The 19,502-nt window shown below is 25.0% G+C and overlaps 1 protein-coding gene across 6 annotated transcripts in view; it reads left to right on the top strand.

The window, feature by feature from the left end:
• Window positions 1-19,502, top strand: part of LOC129615930 (CUGBP Elav-like family member 2) — a 187,317-nt gene that overhangs the window by 106,395 nt on the left and 61,420 nt on the right. For all 6 annotated transcript variants that reach the window (XM_055531354.1, XM_055531359.1, XM_055531358.1 and 3 more), the window contains one exon: window positions 11,455-11,503. In XM_055531354.1, the coding sequence (XP_055387329.1) occupies window positions 11,455-11,503 (49 nt within the window). The remainder of the gene's footprint in view (window positions 1-11,454; window positions 11,504-19,502) is intronic.

Here is a 19,502-nt window from a genome sequence, read left to right as displayed (position 1 = left end):
ATATTTTATAAATGTATTCAAGCAAAAGAAAGAACAATGTTTGAAATTCGATGAAATTTTAAAAGTATAGGGTTAGAGCGATTGTGTTCGAATTCTTCGTTAATTCCAGACGTTGGTTATCAGAAGGCACATTTTATTGAAGTGTAGCTCAGCCTTGATTCAGCCTCATAGAAAACATTTCTGTGTACATTCTACTGATGAGTATTTTATAGTTTGGAGATATGGGAGAAAAATACTTTGATTCGGAGGAGGTTTTGGTGATCAATGTGAGATAAATATTTTGATTCAGAAGATGTGTGAAATTTGTAACAATGATGAAATCCTTATCTTTTTGTGTGAAGTGAAAGTTATTCTTCTTAACTTATTTTCGACAACAAGAATTCACGATAAGGCCAAAGTTCTAAAGAGTACCTTATCTAAGAGCTCTGCTTTATCATAGACATCGAGGTTGCGTCCCTTGAATTAACAGTTTCTTTTGTGCAGTGTAATCTATTTGCTTTATATTAATTTCGATATAAAATATACGGCCATGTTTTAAGGAATACTATTTCAAAGGTTAGCTTGGTCTATTTTTGAAAAAATAAATAAATTTCCGCCTAATTAAGCATTCTTTTATAGTTGTTTAAAAGTATAAGTCTATGGTAATATTTAAAATAGGTGAAAATTTAAGAAGCATTAAAATATCCTTGTGTACTCAACTTTAGCAAAACGTAAATTGTGTAACCTATTTTAAATTTAATATAAGTGAGATCTCCATTACTTTATTTAATTGCTAGCCAGTTTATTGAGGTCAAAATTATTTGGTTCATAATTTTTAAAGGATGTCAATTTATCGTTATCCTTACTTTAAATGTATATTAAATTTTTTTTTTTTCTGTTATTGTAAAATTTTTTTTTTGTGTAATTATTTCTTAATGAACCTTCAAAAACATTTTTTTTTCTCTTTTATTTTTTGTTGTTGATCCTTTTCTATTCTTATTATTCCATTTTTCTTTTTTTTTACTTATTTCTGCTTTATTCATATTATATTTATATTTTCCTATAAAATTGACGAGAGAAACAAAATAGAAGAAATCATTAAATGGTAAAAAAGTTCTTAGAAAACGAATCAAGGATATGAAATGCAAAATTCCCACAAAAGAGGAAAAATAAGTACATGACAACCCTAGCTACTTGTCCACGTTGTTAAACTGGATTTCTCGTTGTTATTTTATTATTTTTCTTTTTGTTATGCTTAAATCTTAAGTATAATAAGATTAATAAAGAATTTTATATTTTGTTTTACATTTATTGTATTAAATGTTTGCAATGTTGTCAAATAGAACAAATGTAGATGAATTTTAAAGAGTTTTTAATTTAAAAATTCTGCAGTATTTTATAAAATTAGTTGATATCTTTTGAATTGGAATTTCTTTTTCAATAGGAAATTTCATTCACATAAATTTAAAGATTCCAGAAATTTGGATAAGGTTCATACTTTGATACGGTCCCTTGAAAATTAAATCTTTTCCTTGAAAAATAGGCTCTTTATGTTGAACAAGTAAGTTGGTTCCTTTTTGAAATAAGAATTGAGAATAATGCAAATATTATAGATTTGGGAGAAAATTTTTTGAACTTTCACGCCTACAGGACGATAATACCTTTAATGTATACTGATTGTACTGACGAACTTTTATATTAGTTTGATGAAAAGATTGCAAAACACTAATATTATAGTGGGTTTGTTGCAATTTTACATTATTTAAACAATTTAAGCTGAGATATTGCAAAAGTTCGAGAAAATGTGATAGTTATTGTTTTAGACATGCTATTAAAAATGTAAATTTTATTTAAGATATGTACACTTGTAGGTATTCGGAAACACAATCAGCTACCCTATGTAGATCGAACTGTAAAAGCTGACACGAGTTAAGTGCTAATTCTAACTATTGCATTATAAATTACGAATTTAAATTTATAAGAAACGATCATCATTCCACGGTTAATTATACTTTTCTCACAGTAAAGGAATCTACCTTGGACACTTTTCATTGTTTATTGCCGATCGCACAGTGAGAGATGATGTGATGGCACTAAATTTCAAATGTTGAGTTTTCGGTGGGAGCACACCTCTCCATGGTAGGTAAGCATAAGTAAACTATTCTTGGAGAGATTTCGGTCTGTTTGCGTGTTCACAACTGTATCTCAAATTCGGCTGACCCGATTTTAATGAAATTTTGATAAAAATTATTTCAACTTATCACAGATTGATCAGATGTGGGCCGATTTTAAATTTTTTGCCATATTCACGGAACTAACTGATAAAGTTTCTTGAAATTTAACACTAATTGAGTTTTAGTTGTAAGCTGACTGTTGAATTTTTCTGAGAATTCGAATTTACATTTTCTATAGTAGTTATATTAAGTGAAAAATTACTAATTTACTTAAAATTATAAAAAAGTGTATAAAGGGGATTTTCATAATCTTCTGTAACATTTTCACTAGATTGGACAATACACTTGCGGTCGGTTCTATGGTGACCACATCACATTTTTTTATATGTATATGGATCTATACATATATAACAAATAATTTAATTCTATTTCACTGGATTCTAAAAATTTCAAACTTGTTGACTTCAAAAGAAAATTTTTACGTTTTTAATATTTGATATGAAACCAAAATTATTGTATGTCTAAAATTTCTAAAAAAACAAAACCAAAAATTTATTTTATTAATTTTTTTTTTTTTAGAAAAAAATTTTATATTTAAATATTTTTTACTTTTTAATATTTTTTACTTTACTTCTTCCTTTATTCTTTATTAATTATCCTTTTGTTTGATTTTGTTTTTTTGTTAATTTTCTTTTTGGTATTTCTTCTTCAACTTAAAAGAGAAAACCCATCATCAGTGTGGCTTTTTGTTTTTCTTTTTCGTTTCCAATACAATGAATTTTCCATTAATGTGCGTATATATGGCACCCCTGCAACAAAAGCGTTAAAAATGAAATTCCTCAGGTTTCAATACAATTAAAAATTTTTCATATTTTTTTTATATTTACCTGTCGTGTACCTAAGTGCTATATAAAGTGTAAGTTTAAAAGGTACTGACATTTTGAATCGTATGACACTTTGATTTTCCTCTTACAATCCCATTCATGGCTTTCGATTTGAGCAAAATTACCTCGAAATTAATTTTTTTGCAAGGGTGCAGTAATGTTGTACCCATGTTAGTACAAATAGAACTAACACACATCACATTCACGTCTATGTATATAAAACAAAATAATGTCAGTAATTTGAAGATTTTTCAGTTTTAAAATTAAAAAAAAAATGAGAAAAAATTAAAAAACCAAGCAAAAAATAAAATAAAAAAAAAAGAGAGGAACAAAAGAAAGTATAGGAAGACTAGAACTGGTACTGCACTGCACTCTTCTGAAATTATTTTTTATTTCTTTCTTTCCTCGTTCCTGTTCTTTTTTTTTTGTGATTGTATTTTTATTATTTTTTTTCTATTATATTTTTTCCTTATATTTATTTTTTGATTATTTTATATACATACATACATATATGTGTACCGGATATCTTTTCGAACTCCTACTGAAATGAATAGGTTTTTTTTCTCCTATTATTTTCTTACTTAACATAAAAATTTTGTGAATATATTGTATGTATGTATGCATGCAAAGAGAGAGTGTATATATGAGTGGCTACGAATATGTTTAGTTATTTTGTTTTATGGATATTTTTATAGGAGATAAGAATATTTCTAAAGCACCCTCCTAACTATTATAACATCCATATTCTTCCTCTATGTCTCTCTCTCTCCCTCTATCCCCACTATAGAAAGAGTAATATTTCTTCCTCTCTTACCTGGTATCATGATGTAATTTTAATTTTTTATTTTCTCTACATTATTTTCTCTCTATATATATTACAAACGTACATCTATATTTCATACATTCGTGAATTTCAATAGAGTGTATACGTACGAAAGGGATTTTTTCTGTTTTATTTTTATTATAATATATATGTGTGTATAGAATATTTCTACGTTATTTCAATTGATGTTTCCATATACCTTCAGTACCTATGTTTGTATAATACTTTATATATTTGTATAGGTAAATGTAAAATTTACATATTGTGTGTATATACATATATTATTCATATATACATTATATATATATCATACATTTATATGTGTATATAATATATATGCATTATTCACTGAGATAGATTTTCTATTTTCATTCATCTTAATATTCTTTGTTGTTATATAGTTTTTGTTATACAGTTTTACTTTTCTTTTTTTTGTATCATTTATAATAACATAAGTACATAAGTAACTTAAAGTTTTTTTTAAAGTAACCAGATTTAAGGTAACCAATTGTATAGAATATGTTATACTTATAGGGCAAGTATTGCATATATTTATGTAGCTGTTATTGGCAAATTTATTTGGATAGATTAAATGATGTAAAAGTTCTGGAACCCCGCTTCCTTAAATAGATTTACTATAAATAAAATTGTTTCAAAATTTTATCAAGAGCTCACAAAAAGTTCGTTAACCAACTGTCATTCTCCGTTGATTTATGATGATTATAACCTGACAAGTCTAGTCGATGATAAATTGAGCCTAACTAGAGTCACTTAAATTAGTCATTAATTTATATAATTTATTCACAGTTAGGCTCATTTTTCACAAAATATTATCTATACGTTATTATATTGAACATTTGACATTTTTTCTTCAAAAGTCGAACCGATCGGAGCTTGGCATTATCCATAGTGCAAATCGTTACCTTTCTATGTTGAATAATGTTTCCGGAGATGTCCATTTAAATTTTTTAATCCATCCAACAAATTGAAATTTTAAATAGGTAACCTTTATTTTGAAAACCTATACAATAACCAATTTATACCTACATACATATATGTACACATAATGTTCGTGTAGGTTGTTATTTTATGTTTAGTATAATATTATCCTTGTTGTATCCTATAATTTTGTGTTTTTTATTTATTTATGATTTTCTTTTCATTTTTTTTTTGTTTTTCTTATTTTGTTGTGTAGTTTTATTGTGATATCCAATGTTTGTGGCACTCCTTATTCGTTTCTCGGTTCGGTTCGTATTTTTCTTTTTTATACATTTAATAAACTCACATTCAAAATAATAAAATATCTCTTATATTCTCTGATTCCTGTATAGATTTGGAGATATTTTTTGTTTTTCATTCATTTCGTTTTTTTTTTGTATTGTATTTATTTTTTATTATGTTTTCAATATTCATCGTATTTTATTATTTTCCATTTTAACATTTATTTCCTAAAGCAGAACTATCCAAAAGTTTTCAATTTCTATTGTAAGCTTTAAATAAGGAAATTTTTTGCACCTTAATATTAGTATTATTGGATGTGTGTACACACGCATGCAGACAGAGAATATGTGGAACAGTGAATGTACGAAATATGTATAACAGTTTTTAATTGCTAAATTTATACACATGGTATACTAAGTGACAGATTATTAAGTGTACAGACTTATATTTTGTGTAGATGGAGCACTTAAATATACACAAGGCGAAGAACTGCTGAAGCCAAACTACATATTGTTTTTCAAATTTCACTGTCATTGCGATTCTAATGACGATTCCGATTTAGAAATACATATAAATGTAAAAAACAAAAGTTTTTCGATTTCGACTTTAGTAATAATTGTATGTATGTGTGGCTTATACATACTAATATTTACAAAACGGTTTTAAATAATAGATTTATAATAATTATATGAAGAATAAATCTCTAAAAGTATTACCGAATCTTTGAATCGAAATTTAACCTCAAATAATAACGGAATATATTAAGTGTGAGAGTGAGGTGAATAAGCAATAGTGTTACACTTCAAGTTAGGTGAATAAGCATTAGTGTTATACTCTTCAAGTGAGTGAAATATATTTTCTTAATCATGTGTTATACTTGTCTCAAATTACGAATATGAAATTGGAAAATTTGACTTCCCAATTAGGAAGTCCAATAACATATACGACCTTTGGCTCCTTTGGTGCGTAAAAATATAAAATATATAATTAAATTTGTTATATTTTTACTGTCGATTCAAACATTTTGGGAAACCTTGTATTCATGTGTATCAATTACTGTATACACAAACCTATTCCATCAGATTTCATTATTATCATGTATACCTAATGTTAATAGGTATAGTAAGGCACAAATTTCAATGTTTCGTGTTTTTGTTAGTTTTTTTTCTTTTTTTTTGTGAAATTTTTACTTTATTTCCAAATATTCTCCGGTACTATAGAATTTTATTATTATTTCTTGTACTTGTAGCAGAATGGGGAATAGTCATTCATTCATTTAATATCATGTAAAGAAGATTTTTCTTTATTTTCCTATTTTTTTTCTTTCTTTTTTCTCTTTTCTTTCTGTTTTTCCAAGTTATTTCTTACTGTGTATTAGAATTTCTTTACAATATTTTGGTACGTTTTCAAAAACAAAAAAAAGAAAAAAGAAGAAAATTATAAAAAAAAAAACAATACAAAAGAGAAAAGAATTTTTGTTTTGGCTCTCTTTTTTTTTTGTTAATTCAACTTTGATGAGAGATCCTTATAACAGTATAACAGTAGCGGTAATAAATTATGATTCATAAAAGATTTTGATTATTTCCTGTTTTTTTTTTTGCTGTTTGTTTTCTTTGCTTTTGAATTTGTAATAATAAGGTACTTTTTGTGTAAAAATTTGTAAAAAACAAAAATAATTTTCCTCTAAAGTAATTTTGAAGTGTACGTAGGTACCAAAGTGAATTTATAATAAACATTCTAAGAAAAAGTATTAGAAAAGATTATAAAAATGGTGGTTCTTAAAAAGATGGCACAAGTAATCAAAAAAATTGCATTTTAATTCATATGAATGAAAATAAGAAAAAAAAAACAGAATTTAAAATGCAATTTTAATTAAGAAACCTTAAAAACTTAATTTTAAGTATATGAGGTTTGAAGCTTTGTAAAATTGGTTTATGTCGTGGATTAAATGTTAAATTGCAGACTTTTCTTTCTTTTCCAATTTAATATCGTAAATTGTTTTCAATAATTTATTTCAGTGTATTCGTATTGTAGCGAATTGATTTCGTAATAAACAAATTATTTTTCACAAAAGAAGAAGACCTTGTTGCTTGACCTTTAATAAGACCATACGGTTAGGCTGCAAATAAATATAATGCCATCTTTTTAAAATATAAAATAATTTCACATTATATTTTAATTTGAAAGAAAACAACAAAATTATTTATTGCAACGACGCGTTATACACTCTGGTGGTAATTTTTGAAAATTCAGAGCAGTGGGGTAATAAACGTAGGTAAGATTATACGTGTAATATAATATAAATATTATTATATTTATAGATATAATCTTACATATAATTACACAGGATGATTCGCCAACAAATTAGGAGCAATATTCCATCGGGTAGAGAGTCGAAAATGAGTCAAATTTTGGCTCGAGAAATAGTAGTAAATCAGAACCGTTTTCGAGTTACAGGGCAAATTATCGGGTGAAAAAAAATAGTAAAATGAAAGATGAGGAAAATTGGAATTTTCTTAATGTTCGAATGCTTGTATTTCTGAAAAAATATATAAAACCGAATAACCCGCTGTTATTTATTTAAAGCCCTCTTAAAGTTCTTTTAAAAACGATTACTTTGAAACTTCTTTTTTTTTTGGAACGGAAGTTATAGGCAATAACATTTAAGTATGTTAAAATTACGCCAAATTTTCTTAAAATTTCTTGGTTCTCGAAAACGGTTCCGATTTAACACTATGTTTCGAACAAAAATTTTACTCATTTTTTATCTTCTACTCGGTTTTATATGGTTCCTAATTTGTTGTTGAATCATCATGAATCTATTTGAATTTGGGGTGCAGAAACCTGTGTATTTGGTGTTCGTTATGTAATTTCTTACAATAGTTATACCGTTATGCACGACGTTGTGTTCGTATTAAGAACAGAAGCGAAAAAAAAATATAATAGGTAAAAATGTCGGCAAAATAGAAAATTTTAAAGTGAGTTATAACTTAAATGGGATTTTTAACCCGTATTGTATAGTAACGTTGATCCTTAAATCAAGTTGATTGTTTTATTTGGTTTAGTTGATTTGTACTTTTTTTTTTTTTTGGGGGTATGTCAAAAAGAACAATTTTAGAAAATGTTGTTTTTACAATATAAACTCTAGTTTATTTGACTTTATTTTATTTGAAATTTTGTTCCTCTTGCGTTCCACTTCTTTTGTTCTTCTTCTTTCTAGTTCTTTACATTTAACAGGAAAGGTATGAATTTTTTTTTATATTTTTTTTTTATTTCTACATACAACGACAATGGAACTTCCTTTTAATAAATGACTTGAACGATTCTTTTCTCTCTTCTTATTTTTTAAAGCTGTCAGGAATTGGACTTTTAACAATTTCTTTTCTTTTCAAATATATTTTGTTACGTGTATTTTACTGATATCCTTATTGCTTTGGGTTTTTTATCTTCAAAAAAAAAAAACAAAAAAAAAAAATATAATAAATTTAAAAGGTATTTTTACAATTACAATTTTCTTTCTCTACTTTTAAACTTTTTTTGTTTTCCATTCGCTTACTTTTTGGAAATGAAAACAATTCCAACACAGACGCGTTTTAATGAAATTGATTACTTTGAAATTTTTAAAGATTTCATATTAGGATAAGAAGGTGTGTACGTATTCGTAATAAACCTATAATTTATATGTATGTACATATGTACATATATGTTTGTATATTGGATTAAAGAACGTATATAAGTCCCATGTACAATAAGTAGAACAAAATAAAAAATGTGAACAAATTTAAGAATATTTTCGTATCGCGTGTCAAAGTACTTTGTCAGATATTAAGAAGGTCAAAGATTCTTCAATACAATAATGTAGAGTAAAAAGTTAAAAGAGATCAAGATCTATTTTTTATAGAAGATTCTCATTAATTTGCAAATTAGATTTCAACAAAAGACTTTTGTAGTATAAGGAAAAAATTTTCTAATTATAGTTAAAAATCTTATATTTTATGTGAAATTATGATTTTCATAAAAAAATGAAGAAAATTTTGTGATCTTTCGAAGTTCTAATAATTTTAAGCGATTTTTCTGTTTTTTTTTTCCGAGAAGCATTTTCATTTCGGAAGCAAAATAATTCTTAGCAGAAATTTTGTTCTCTAACAAAATGTTTGTGTGTCCCACTTCTCTAGAAGTTAAAGCTCGAGTCCTAAACAATTTTTTGCAGCGAAATAACAAAAGATTTGTGAAAGCCTACAATATACATTTTATTTTATATACATCAAGCTACAAATATACATTTTATTTTTTCTCACAAATCTTATTTAATACATGTTCGGGCGGCAAAATGCTATTATATTCGCATATACATTTTGTATAAATCTGAATGGAAACGAGAGAGTAATCGCATTTACGTAGACTTATTTAGCACATGTTCGGGCGGCAAGATGCCAATATATCTGTATAAATATTTTATGTGAATCTGAATGAAAACGTTAGAACAATTGCATTTACATAGACTTATTTAGTACATGTTCGGGCGGCAAGATGCTAATATATTTGTATATAGATTTTGTATAAATCTAGATGGAAACAAGAGAGTAATTGCATTTAAATTGACTTATTTAGTACATGTTCGAGCGGCAAGATGCCAATATTGTATAAATATTTTGTATAAATCTGTATGGAAAAGTTAGAATAATTTGCATTTACATAGACTTATTTAGTACATGTTCGGGCGGCAATATGCTATTATATTCGCATATACATTTTGTATAAATCTGAATGGAAACGGGAGAGTAATCGCATTTACGTAGGCTTATTTAGTACATGTTCGGGCGGCAAGATGCCAATATATTTGTATAAATATTTTGTATAAATCTAAATAGAAAAGAGAAAGTAATCGCATTTAAACAGAATTATTTAGTACATGCTCGGGCGGCAAGATGCCAATATATTTGTACATGTATTTTGTATAAATCTGAATAGAAACAAGAGAGTAATCGCATTTAAACAGACTTATTTAGCACATGTTCGGGCGGCAAGATGCCAATATATTTGTACAAATATTTTGTATAAATCTAAATAGAAAAGAGAAAGTAATCGCATTTAAACAGAATTATTTAGTACATGCTCGGGCGGCAAGATGCCAATATATTTGTACATGTATTTTGTATAAATCTGAATAGAAACAAAAGAGTAATCGCATTTAAACAGACTTATTAAGTACATGTTCGGGCGGTAAGATGCCACTATATTTGTATAAATATTTTGTATAAATCTGAATGGAAACAAGGGAGTAATTGCATTTAAATTGACTTATTTAGTACATGTTCGGTCGGTTCTGTTAAAAATTGTGATTTACTTCAATTAGAATCTATAATATTGTTCATTAATTATTCAAAATAAATTAGGTACCGAAAAAAATTCCTTGTTACTTACCATAATAATGATTACGAATAGATAAAATCAATATTATATCTACATCAACTTTAAGTACGTATTGAACTTGAATACTAATTTACAATGTACAATGTAGTGTAGGTTCTCTTTTTGATGCAATATATGATTTATTAAATGGGTAAAATGTTTGAGTATTCTTGAGTATTAAAATTTCTCAAATAATAATTATTTGAATAAAAATATAAGCTTACTATACTGTTGAATATTTGGTTATGACATGTCAATTCAATTATGAAATATTTTACAATCTGATTTATATTTAAAATATGAAACATAACATTACTGCGTATAAGATCCATATATAATAAATGCTTTATTTATAAAAGACATTGATTGCAATTAAAATTCAATCTATGCAATTATTTTTAAAATGAATAGGTGACCACATTAAATTTATTCAGTTTGATTGGCCATTTTAATATTGAATAAAGGAAATCCTGGCGCCCAAACAATATTTAATTATTTTGCGAAAATTGGTGCCTTGGACAAAATGTGTTGATCGAAATATGGATTTTATGTTTTTTATTATATCATGCAATTTCAAAATTCTATCCTCTATTCTCCTTTAAGTTTGAAAACTGTGAACGCTTCAAAAATCACCCCTAACTTTCGCATACAAAAATACAGTTATACACAATCATTATAAAAATGTTCAAATATATTTTTTCCAAATACTTTAATAGGCTTATAAAAATTAATTTTATATTTTTTCTTGTTTGTAATTTAAATCGGATTCTCATTCATAATATTTTATAAAAAAAAAAAAAAAAACAAAAAAAAAAACAAATATTTTTACCTAAAACAGGTATTTTGTGTTTTAATTTTTGTAATATTTTAATTCCACCTAATACTCGTATGTAAATTTTATAAATAATTTAATTATAATTTTTTAATTTTCCATTTTCTTTTTTATTTTATTCAAATTTAGATGCATCATCCAATACAAATGAAACCGGCGGATAGCGAAAATAGGAATGGTAAGTTGAAAACTTCACGGTTTACAATAAAATTTAAATTTTTTTGTAAATTTTTATTTTAATCGTATCAATGCGCTCAAAAAAAAATTCAAAATAAATATATTAATTTGTTTTTGTAGAACAATTAAAATTTAATAATTGATTCCTTTATTCTTGTAATAATAAGTTCCAGACAATAGTTTCCAATCGGCTTTATTGTAGTAATTAAATTTTTTGTTATTAAAAATGATTAATTTTCTATAAGGGACTTAGGAGTAATTAGCGGACAACTGAAAAACCTACTTATTGTTCTAATTTTGTATAACAGTTTTTTTTCCTGAAAATTATTTGAAAACTCAAATACTTTCTAATATTAGTTTAAATGCGTGTTTCTCTGAAAATGGTGGGCGTCAACCAAGTTAACTAAATTTCTGGTGAATATAATATTTAATTCAGTTATGAACTGTGATCAATTAAAATTATAGTAAATAAGAGATTTTGTGTTATTAGACTCTAGCACTACTTTCAAGCAGTTTTACAGTATTTATGTTATGTTAGTTTATACAGCTCAAGCGATATTACATAATATGTTGGAGTGGAACATACTACAACAAAATTCAGTTACTACTAGTTAGTCAAAAACATACTGTTAGATTAATTTGCAAAAAGGTGGCGCGAACTCCGATTTTTTATCTATTCAAATAAAGAATAATTTTGTCATTACGTAATCTTTACTTTTTTAAAATACTCAAATTTTTCTTAATTAGATCTGGAAATGTTATTGTTATGCGTACTCATATAAATATAATTTGAAAATTAATGTTAAGTTGCAAGTTGTTGTAATCTAGCTATAATAAACATCTATTTTCCAGATTTTGTCAAATAGTTGCGCCAAGAGTTTTAAATAGATTACCTGAATATATAAGAACTATTTAGTTGTTATTTTTAATTTAATATGTGAATTTGTATCTATTTTTTAAGTCAATTATTGATTCTTGTATTTAATTATGAATTTTGAAATTCTAAATAATTTCTTAGATTTTGTTTGCCGTTCGCTACTTGTCTTGTGGGTAATAGGACGACTGTAGCTATTTGTCGTATATTATACTATTATTTGTTTGTTATTTTTTATATTTTTTAAATTATATTATTATAATAATTTTATGAAGATTGAAATAAAGAATTATTATTATTAAGTTTCATGTTAATGTACTGATTCCATGTTTGTTTTACCAAAGTGTTCTACATTCACGTATTCTATTTAAATTTCAATTCATTTTTTTATTTTTTTTTTTAAATTCCATAAATAATGAATAAAATGCAATTAGTTTATAAAATCTATTAATATTATTTTAGAAATATCAAAAAATTTACGAACGCATAAACTAATAATTAAACGCTTTCGAGTATATTGTATTGATATTATGCAAGAATTTTTCTATAAATTTTGTTACATAATGCAGTAAAAACAGCATATTCATTATCTATATATATATATATATATATATCGCATAAATAATATGACAATTATTTTGTATTTATTCAAATATTGCCATAATATCCTTATTATTAGGTCAGAAAAATTTTTTTTTTTTGTTTTATTAAAATACCCAAAATCTATCTCCAAAAAAAAAATATCATAAATAATAATTAGTTTATATAATAGATTACATTATAATATTCTTGGTATAAAATTTAAATTCATTAATTATTATATATTATCATTGTTGTAATATTACCTATAACATAATTTATATAATATAAATTTAATATTTATTGAAAGTAATTTTTATTTTTGGAAAAAAATATAAAATTTTTTCATTTTAACAATATAAATTTATAATTATATTGTACGAATTTCAGTTTTTATGTAATCTGCACTATAATATAATATTCATATATATATTATGTACTATATATACAATATATATATATATATATATTCCCTCATAAAAATAAATGCATTTCCAATGTTATATGCGATCAAAAGATTAAAAGAAACAAAACATGATAAGAAAAAAACAAACCAAAATATTATGTAGATTTTTTTTTATTTACGTATAATGTGCGTGTATGTGTACACTATATTATATACCTACCATATAACAGTTTATATGAAATATTTAATTTTTGAAAAATTCAACAATTTCAATTTAAAATAAAGAAAAAAAGAAATCGTAAATATTTCCGTATAAAATTGTATTTTGTGACATCCTGAAAGTATAAACGATTTTATTTTTATTATACATATTATAGTTTTTTATTTCAACAATTTGAAATTGTAACTCTTGTAGTTATGGTTATAAATTTTACAATAGTTTGTTGTAACTGTATGATTTATGCTGCAAGAAAAAAGAAAAAAAAATTAATTCGAGTGAAATTTGCATTGAAAATTAAAAAAAAAAATTTTTTTTAAAGGGTAATCTCGATTTTGATAAAATAGACTTATTTAGTACATGTTCGGGCGGCAGCTTGGTATTATATTTGCATATATATTTTGTATAAATCTGAATGGAAACGGTAGAGTAATCGCATTTAAGTAGACTTATTTAGTACATGTTCGGGCGGCAATATGCTATTATATTCGCATATACATTTTGTATAAATCTGAATGGAAACGTTAAAGTAATTGCATTTACATTGATCGCAAATATATTTGTATAAATATTTTGTATAAATCTGAATGGAAACGGGAGAGCAATCGCATTTACATAGACTTATTTAGTACATGTTCGGGCAGCAAGATGCAAATATATTTGTATAAATATTTTGTATAAATCTTGATTTTAAAGAGGGAAACTGCTTCTTGACTTATTTTCGTACTAGGTTGTTAATTTCTAAAAATGAAAGAACACTACATTATAATAAGTCGTTCCACCAATTACCCTAGCCCAATTATAAATCAACGAATTTCAAACGAACATATCCGAAGAATCCGAGATAATGGGAAACAATTATAAATATATATAAAAATTGAAGAATTAGAAATACAGATTAATTAAGAAAATATTAATTAAGCTGTTTAAAGATACAGAAAAATTAAGAAGAGTCCCCGGTGTTTACGGATATTTATAAGTTATTTTAAATTAGGTCCTAATTAGTTCTCAATTTACCTTACATTGTGATTGTTTTTTTTTTTCTGCCTCAATGTTTTTAAAGACCTTATTCTCTCAGGTAATCTTTATACTGTATAAATTTTGGGGGAAAAAAATTATTGAATCGTAATGTTATTATTATGGGAGCAATTTATATTCAAGGTGATTATCCGAATCTGATTTTTTTTTTTCTTTGTGTTTTTTTTATTTTGATCCTAATTAAATTCATTCTGAGATTAAATTCTGCTTTATGTTCCAATTTTACCTTGTTTTTTTCATTCTTATATTTTGTATGTATATAAGAGTTATTTACCAACAAAAGTTGAGCGATCTGTGAAAAATTAAGAAACCGTAAAATATCGTGGGTATTGTTAAAATTTCGCATGAAAAATTTTTTTTTTGTTATAACATTTAGCGGTTATACTCATTTTTTTTTGTTTGAATTTTTTTGTTTTTTCATTTTTCCTTCATGTTATACACTTAATTTTTAATATGTTATTGTAAGCATTACTGTTAAAGGATTTTCGATTTTTTATTTTTATTTACGGATTTTTTTTTTTAATTATTTTTGTTTTCCTTTTTATTTTTGTTTTTATTTTTCGCAATTATATTCATTAACATTTAATGTAGTTTTTATTCAGTGTGTTTTAAACTGTTTAAAATATTTTGAATTAAAATTTAAAATGGAACTTTTGTGAGAGCCAATTGTAATGAAAATTATTAAAGTAGTACTGTAAGATCGGAATCCTAATATTAATTTACTAATACACAATTCTTTGTTGCTGCCTTTGTACTTTTCTCGAACTTACTATGTGTTGACAGGACCCTAAATACTTTGTTCTCTGATATAGTATTCTCCAAAGTAAGTAGATTCTGTGGTGCAGGAAATGAGATATCAGTTCACACTTTGTACAATTGTGATGCGATTATCTGGATGTTCAACAACATCCTATTGTATGTTGTATCGAATTCATTGTGCAGGGTCTGCCGGCGGGAACTGATGTTAAGGTTTTCGGTATGTCATTCCAATGAATCCTAGGAGAAAATTTTGTCCAGATCGGCAACAACATCTTGTTAGATGATTATGAGATGATTATGTAGAAAACTATGGCTAATCTCTCGCCAGTAACATGAGCTCTATCTACATATGTATATATTGCAGTCATACAAAAAAAAAACATTTTGAAAACATTGTTGAAATTTTATACTTACGTTATACATATATACACATACACCTATTTTATTATTACCGCTTATATTTTATTATTACTTATATTATACTTACATAATGTTATATAGCATGAATTTGTATGTACAAATTGTACGATAAAATTCATTCAGGCGCCTTAATTATGTTACTCAACTTACACAGTTCTAGTAATTTAGTTTATCCACTTGAGTTAAATTTACGCTGCATAATTATTGAAGTTTTTTTTTTTTTAATTTTTTTTTCGCTATTTTTTTTTGTTTTTTTGTTTTTTATTATTTTGTTAAGCGTTTTATTTAGTTGACAAAATTTCATACTTTGTTCATTATTTTTTTTTGTTTTTTTTTTTTTTATTTGTGTGTACTTGTATTTGTGCATAATGAATGAATATTAAAAATGAAAAGCAAACAAAAAAAAAAGGATAAAAACACAAAATACGTTGAGAGATGATTTCAATGCTTTCAATTTTACAAAACTTATTTTGCCTATAACTTTTATGATATTAAAATGCAATTGGTTTGGTAATAAATGTGTAATTAAAAAAAAAAAAAAATTTATTTTAATTTTATATGCCATAGTTGAATATTACATACAATATACAAATATATAAATTACTAAATCAATATTGAATTATGAAATGGAAATATATTTACACGTACATAATAAGTAAAAATTAATAATTATATAGAGCTTCAATAATAATTATAGATAATTTTATTGAATTAATTGTGTGTTGAAAATATTTTCATTGGTTCAATTCACTAAAAATTTAATTACGTATAGATTCTGCGGTGAGGAAAACGAAACATCTCTTCACACTTTTTGCAATATTGTGATGTGCTCGCTAGGAAAATGCATCTTAAACCTTTATACAAAATTATTAAAGTTTTATTCAAAATTTTTTATTTTATAAGAATTTAAATAGTATGTAACTACATTGTAAAATATAGAGAATTGAAACTTTCAAATTTTCTGAAAGATGGTGTGTTATATAATATTAGTGGAATCGGAAGGAATACGACCAAAATCCCTTTAAAATTATTTACAATTCAAGAATTATAAAAAAAAAAAATTAATTTTTCGTGGTTCATTTCATTTTTTAACTGAAAATTTGTGATTTGTGAAAATTTAATTATTTAAAACAAATTTCTATGTTTATTATTGTATTATGGTAGCTATCTTTTGTTTTTGAAAATAAGCTGTTAAAATGGAATTTCTTTGTACATTTGACACATTCGAGTATTCACTTCATATTTTCATTTACAAAGAAATTTCGCCGTAATAGGGTCAAAATATTATTTTTCGATATCGGTTGGTTTGTGTCTTAGGAATGCCGTAAGATCAATAATTGTGTCGGATGGTTTGAGTCTTAGGAATACCGGAAGATCAATAATTGCTCTTAAAGAATAATATTAAAAATGCAATAGCTAATAAGCATTGATCGTACCAAATTCTGTGTCATTAGTGTGATAATAACGCAGTATCTGTTACGATAATGTCATTTACCTTTAAAAATAATAATTTATGGGCAGTTTTTAGTTTCTAATTAAAAAATGATTTTGGAATGGTTGTAATATAAAATAATTGAAATAAAATTGAAGTATAAAACGGGAACAAAATCCAATTACTCACTACGTTTTCCTTTTCGAAATAGAGGCCTGCTTGTAAACTTCAGAACAAATTCATGATACTGGACTGTTAAAATTACTCAATTTTTTTTTTCATTTTTGCTTCTAATAACTTAAAATCTTTTTAAGAATAGCAACAGCTCTGTGTGTACAAATTATTTTCAAACAATTAAAATACAATTATTTATTTACTTTATTTATTTTCTTAGTCAAATTTTTTTTTTTACCATTTTTCTTTTCATTCTTTTATGTGTTCTCCATTACACAAAAAAAAAAATTGTGTCTATTATTATCCTATCTTTTATTTATTGAATATCTTGTCTATACTGCTGTGAAAATTGTATCGGAAAATCGCTTGTCACAAAAAGAAAAATTTTTTTTTTTTTTATTAGTCGTTTTTCTTAAAAATTTTGTTGTTTATTTTGTTTATTTATTTAATTTTTTTTTTATAAATAAAACAAAACCAAAAAAAAACCAAAAAAAAAAAAAATATTTCGATTAAATTTAAAATTAAAAGTCGACAATTTGATCGAATTGATTGAAAATAAATAAATAAATAAAAAAAACCTAACAATTTGCAATAATATGAGAGGAAAAACAATAAAAAAAAACAAAAATAAATTTTTTTTTTTCTAGAGGAATGAAAAATTGAAAATATGTAAAAAAGAAAAATAAGAAAAACAGAAAAATATTTATTGCTCCATTAGTAGTAAATTAAAAAAATATGTAGTAAATTTACTCTAATTGAAAAATGTACTTTGATCTGGGACACGATCCGGGTTTTCACAGCACAAATTCCTTCCGAAAAAGTTTAACTGAACTGGACTATTTAACCGCACTCATTTTTTTGGAATGCTCCAAAATATATATTCAATTTTTTCGCAACTGAGCCGACAAACTTTATCGTTTATTTTGCGCATATGTTTAAGATAACACGCCATTGAGATACCTTTCAGTGAATATTCTTATTATTATCCTCACATTTGGACAACTGAATAAAAACGGCTCAATTTCTTTATTTTAGAAATCCAAACTTTTACTTTTGGATTAGAAAGCCTAGCGGCTAAAAGCGTAATTAAAGTTTGATTCATTTGCAATACAATTTCAATTATTCTTTCTTCCGAATTCCTTAAAACTAAAAAATTTATTAGTTACGACCGATATACTGTAAAAAGAAAAGTATTGTGGTTCATACTTACCAGATTGACTCTGTCGATTAAACGTAAATTTCAAAGAATGTGACTGTCACCCGAATATGCGACCCTAAAATTAATGAAAATTAACTTGAACGCATTTATCCTATTTGGTTTTTCGAAAATAGAGCTTTTGTAACACAATGCCGCGTTTTTTAAAAAGTTGTTGTTTTTTTCATGTTTTGGTAAATACGTGTTGGTTGTTGTCATGATAATTCTCATGCCATTTTAAAGTTTTTAATTTTGCTGTGAAATTAATATTAATTTCTTTTTTCGGTCATAATTCCAATGCAAGGTGATCAACTCAAGGTTACGTTTGGGACACGAATATTATTTGAACGGGTCCCACACTCACAATAATGATGAATTGATTTCTTTACTACATGAATATTCCTCATGTACTTCGAAATATAATCAATTTGATTTATACTAAAATATTTTTCACTTTAAACAAAAATTCTGCAAACACTATAAAATGCAGTTTTCAACTCTGCAGCACTATTTTTTATGCAATAAATTCGAATTACAACTACACTTTATTTTAAGTAACACTATTAAAATGAAAATTTTTTTTTTATTAAAATTCTTTTATTTTTTAATTTGGATTTTTTTTTTATTTATAATGCTATTATTTTTTTAAGTAACATCCAAGTGCAATTTATCTATCTATCCTTCACAATCATTTATACTAATGCAAAATTTGTGTTTTTTTTTCCCCTAAATGATTGTGATACAAAAATGAGAATGTATGTACAAGTACAATTGAAAATTGTGATTTAGAATCTTTAAATTTAGTATTTTTAGAAATTTTCATCTTGTAGCGTTTTAATTGAAATTATACTGCAATATTAAAAAATAAATAATTTATTTTATTAAATTTAAAAAAAAAAGTTTAAT

This window comes from Condylostylus longicornis, unplaced genomic scaffold (genome assembly GCF_029603195.1).
Source record: "Condylostylus longicornis isolate FDR11 unplaced genomic scaffold, ASM2960319v2 ptg000153l, whole genome shotgun sequence".
Lineage (NCBI taxonomy): Eukaryota > Metazoa > Arthropoda > Insecta > Diptera > Dolichopodidae > Condylostylus > Condylostylus longicornis.
This window is presented reverse-complemented; position numbering and strand designations above follow the sequence as displayed.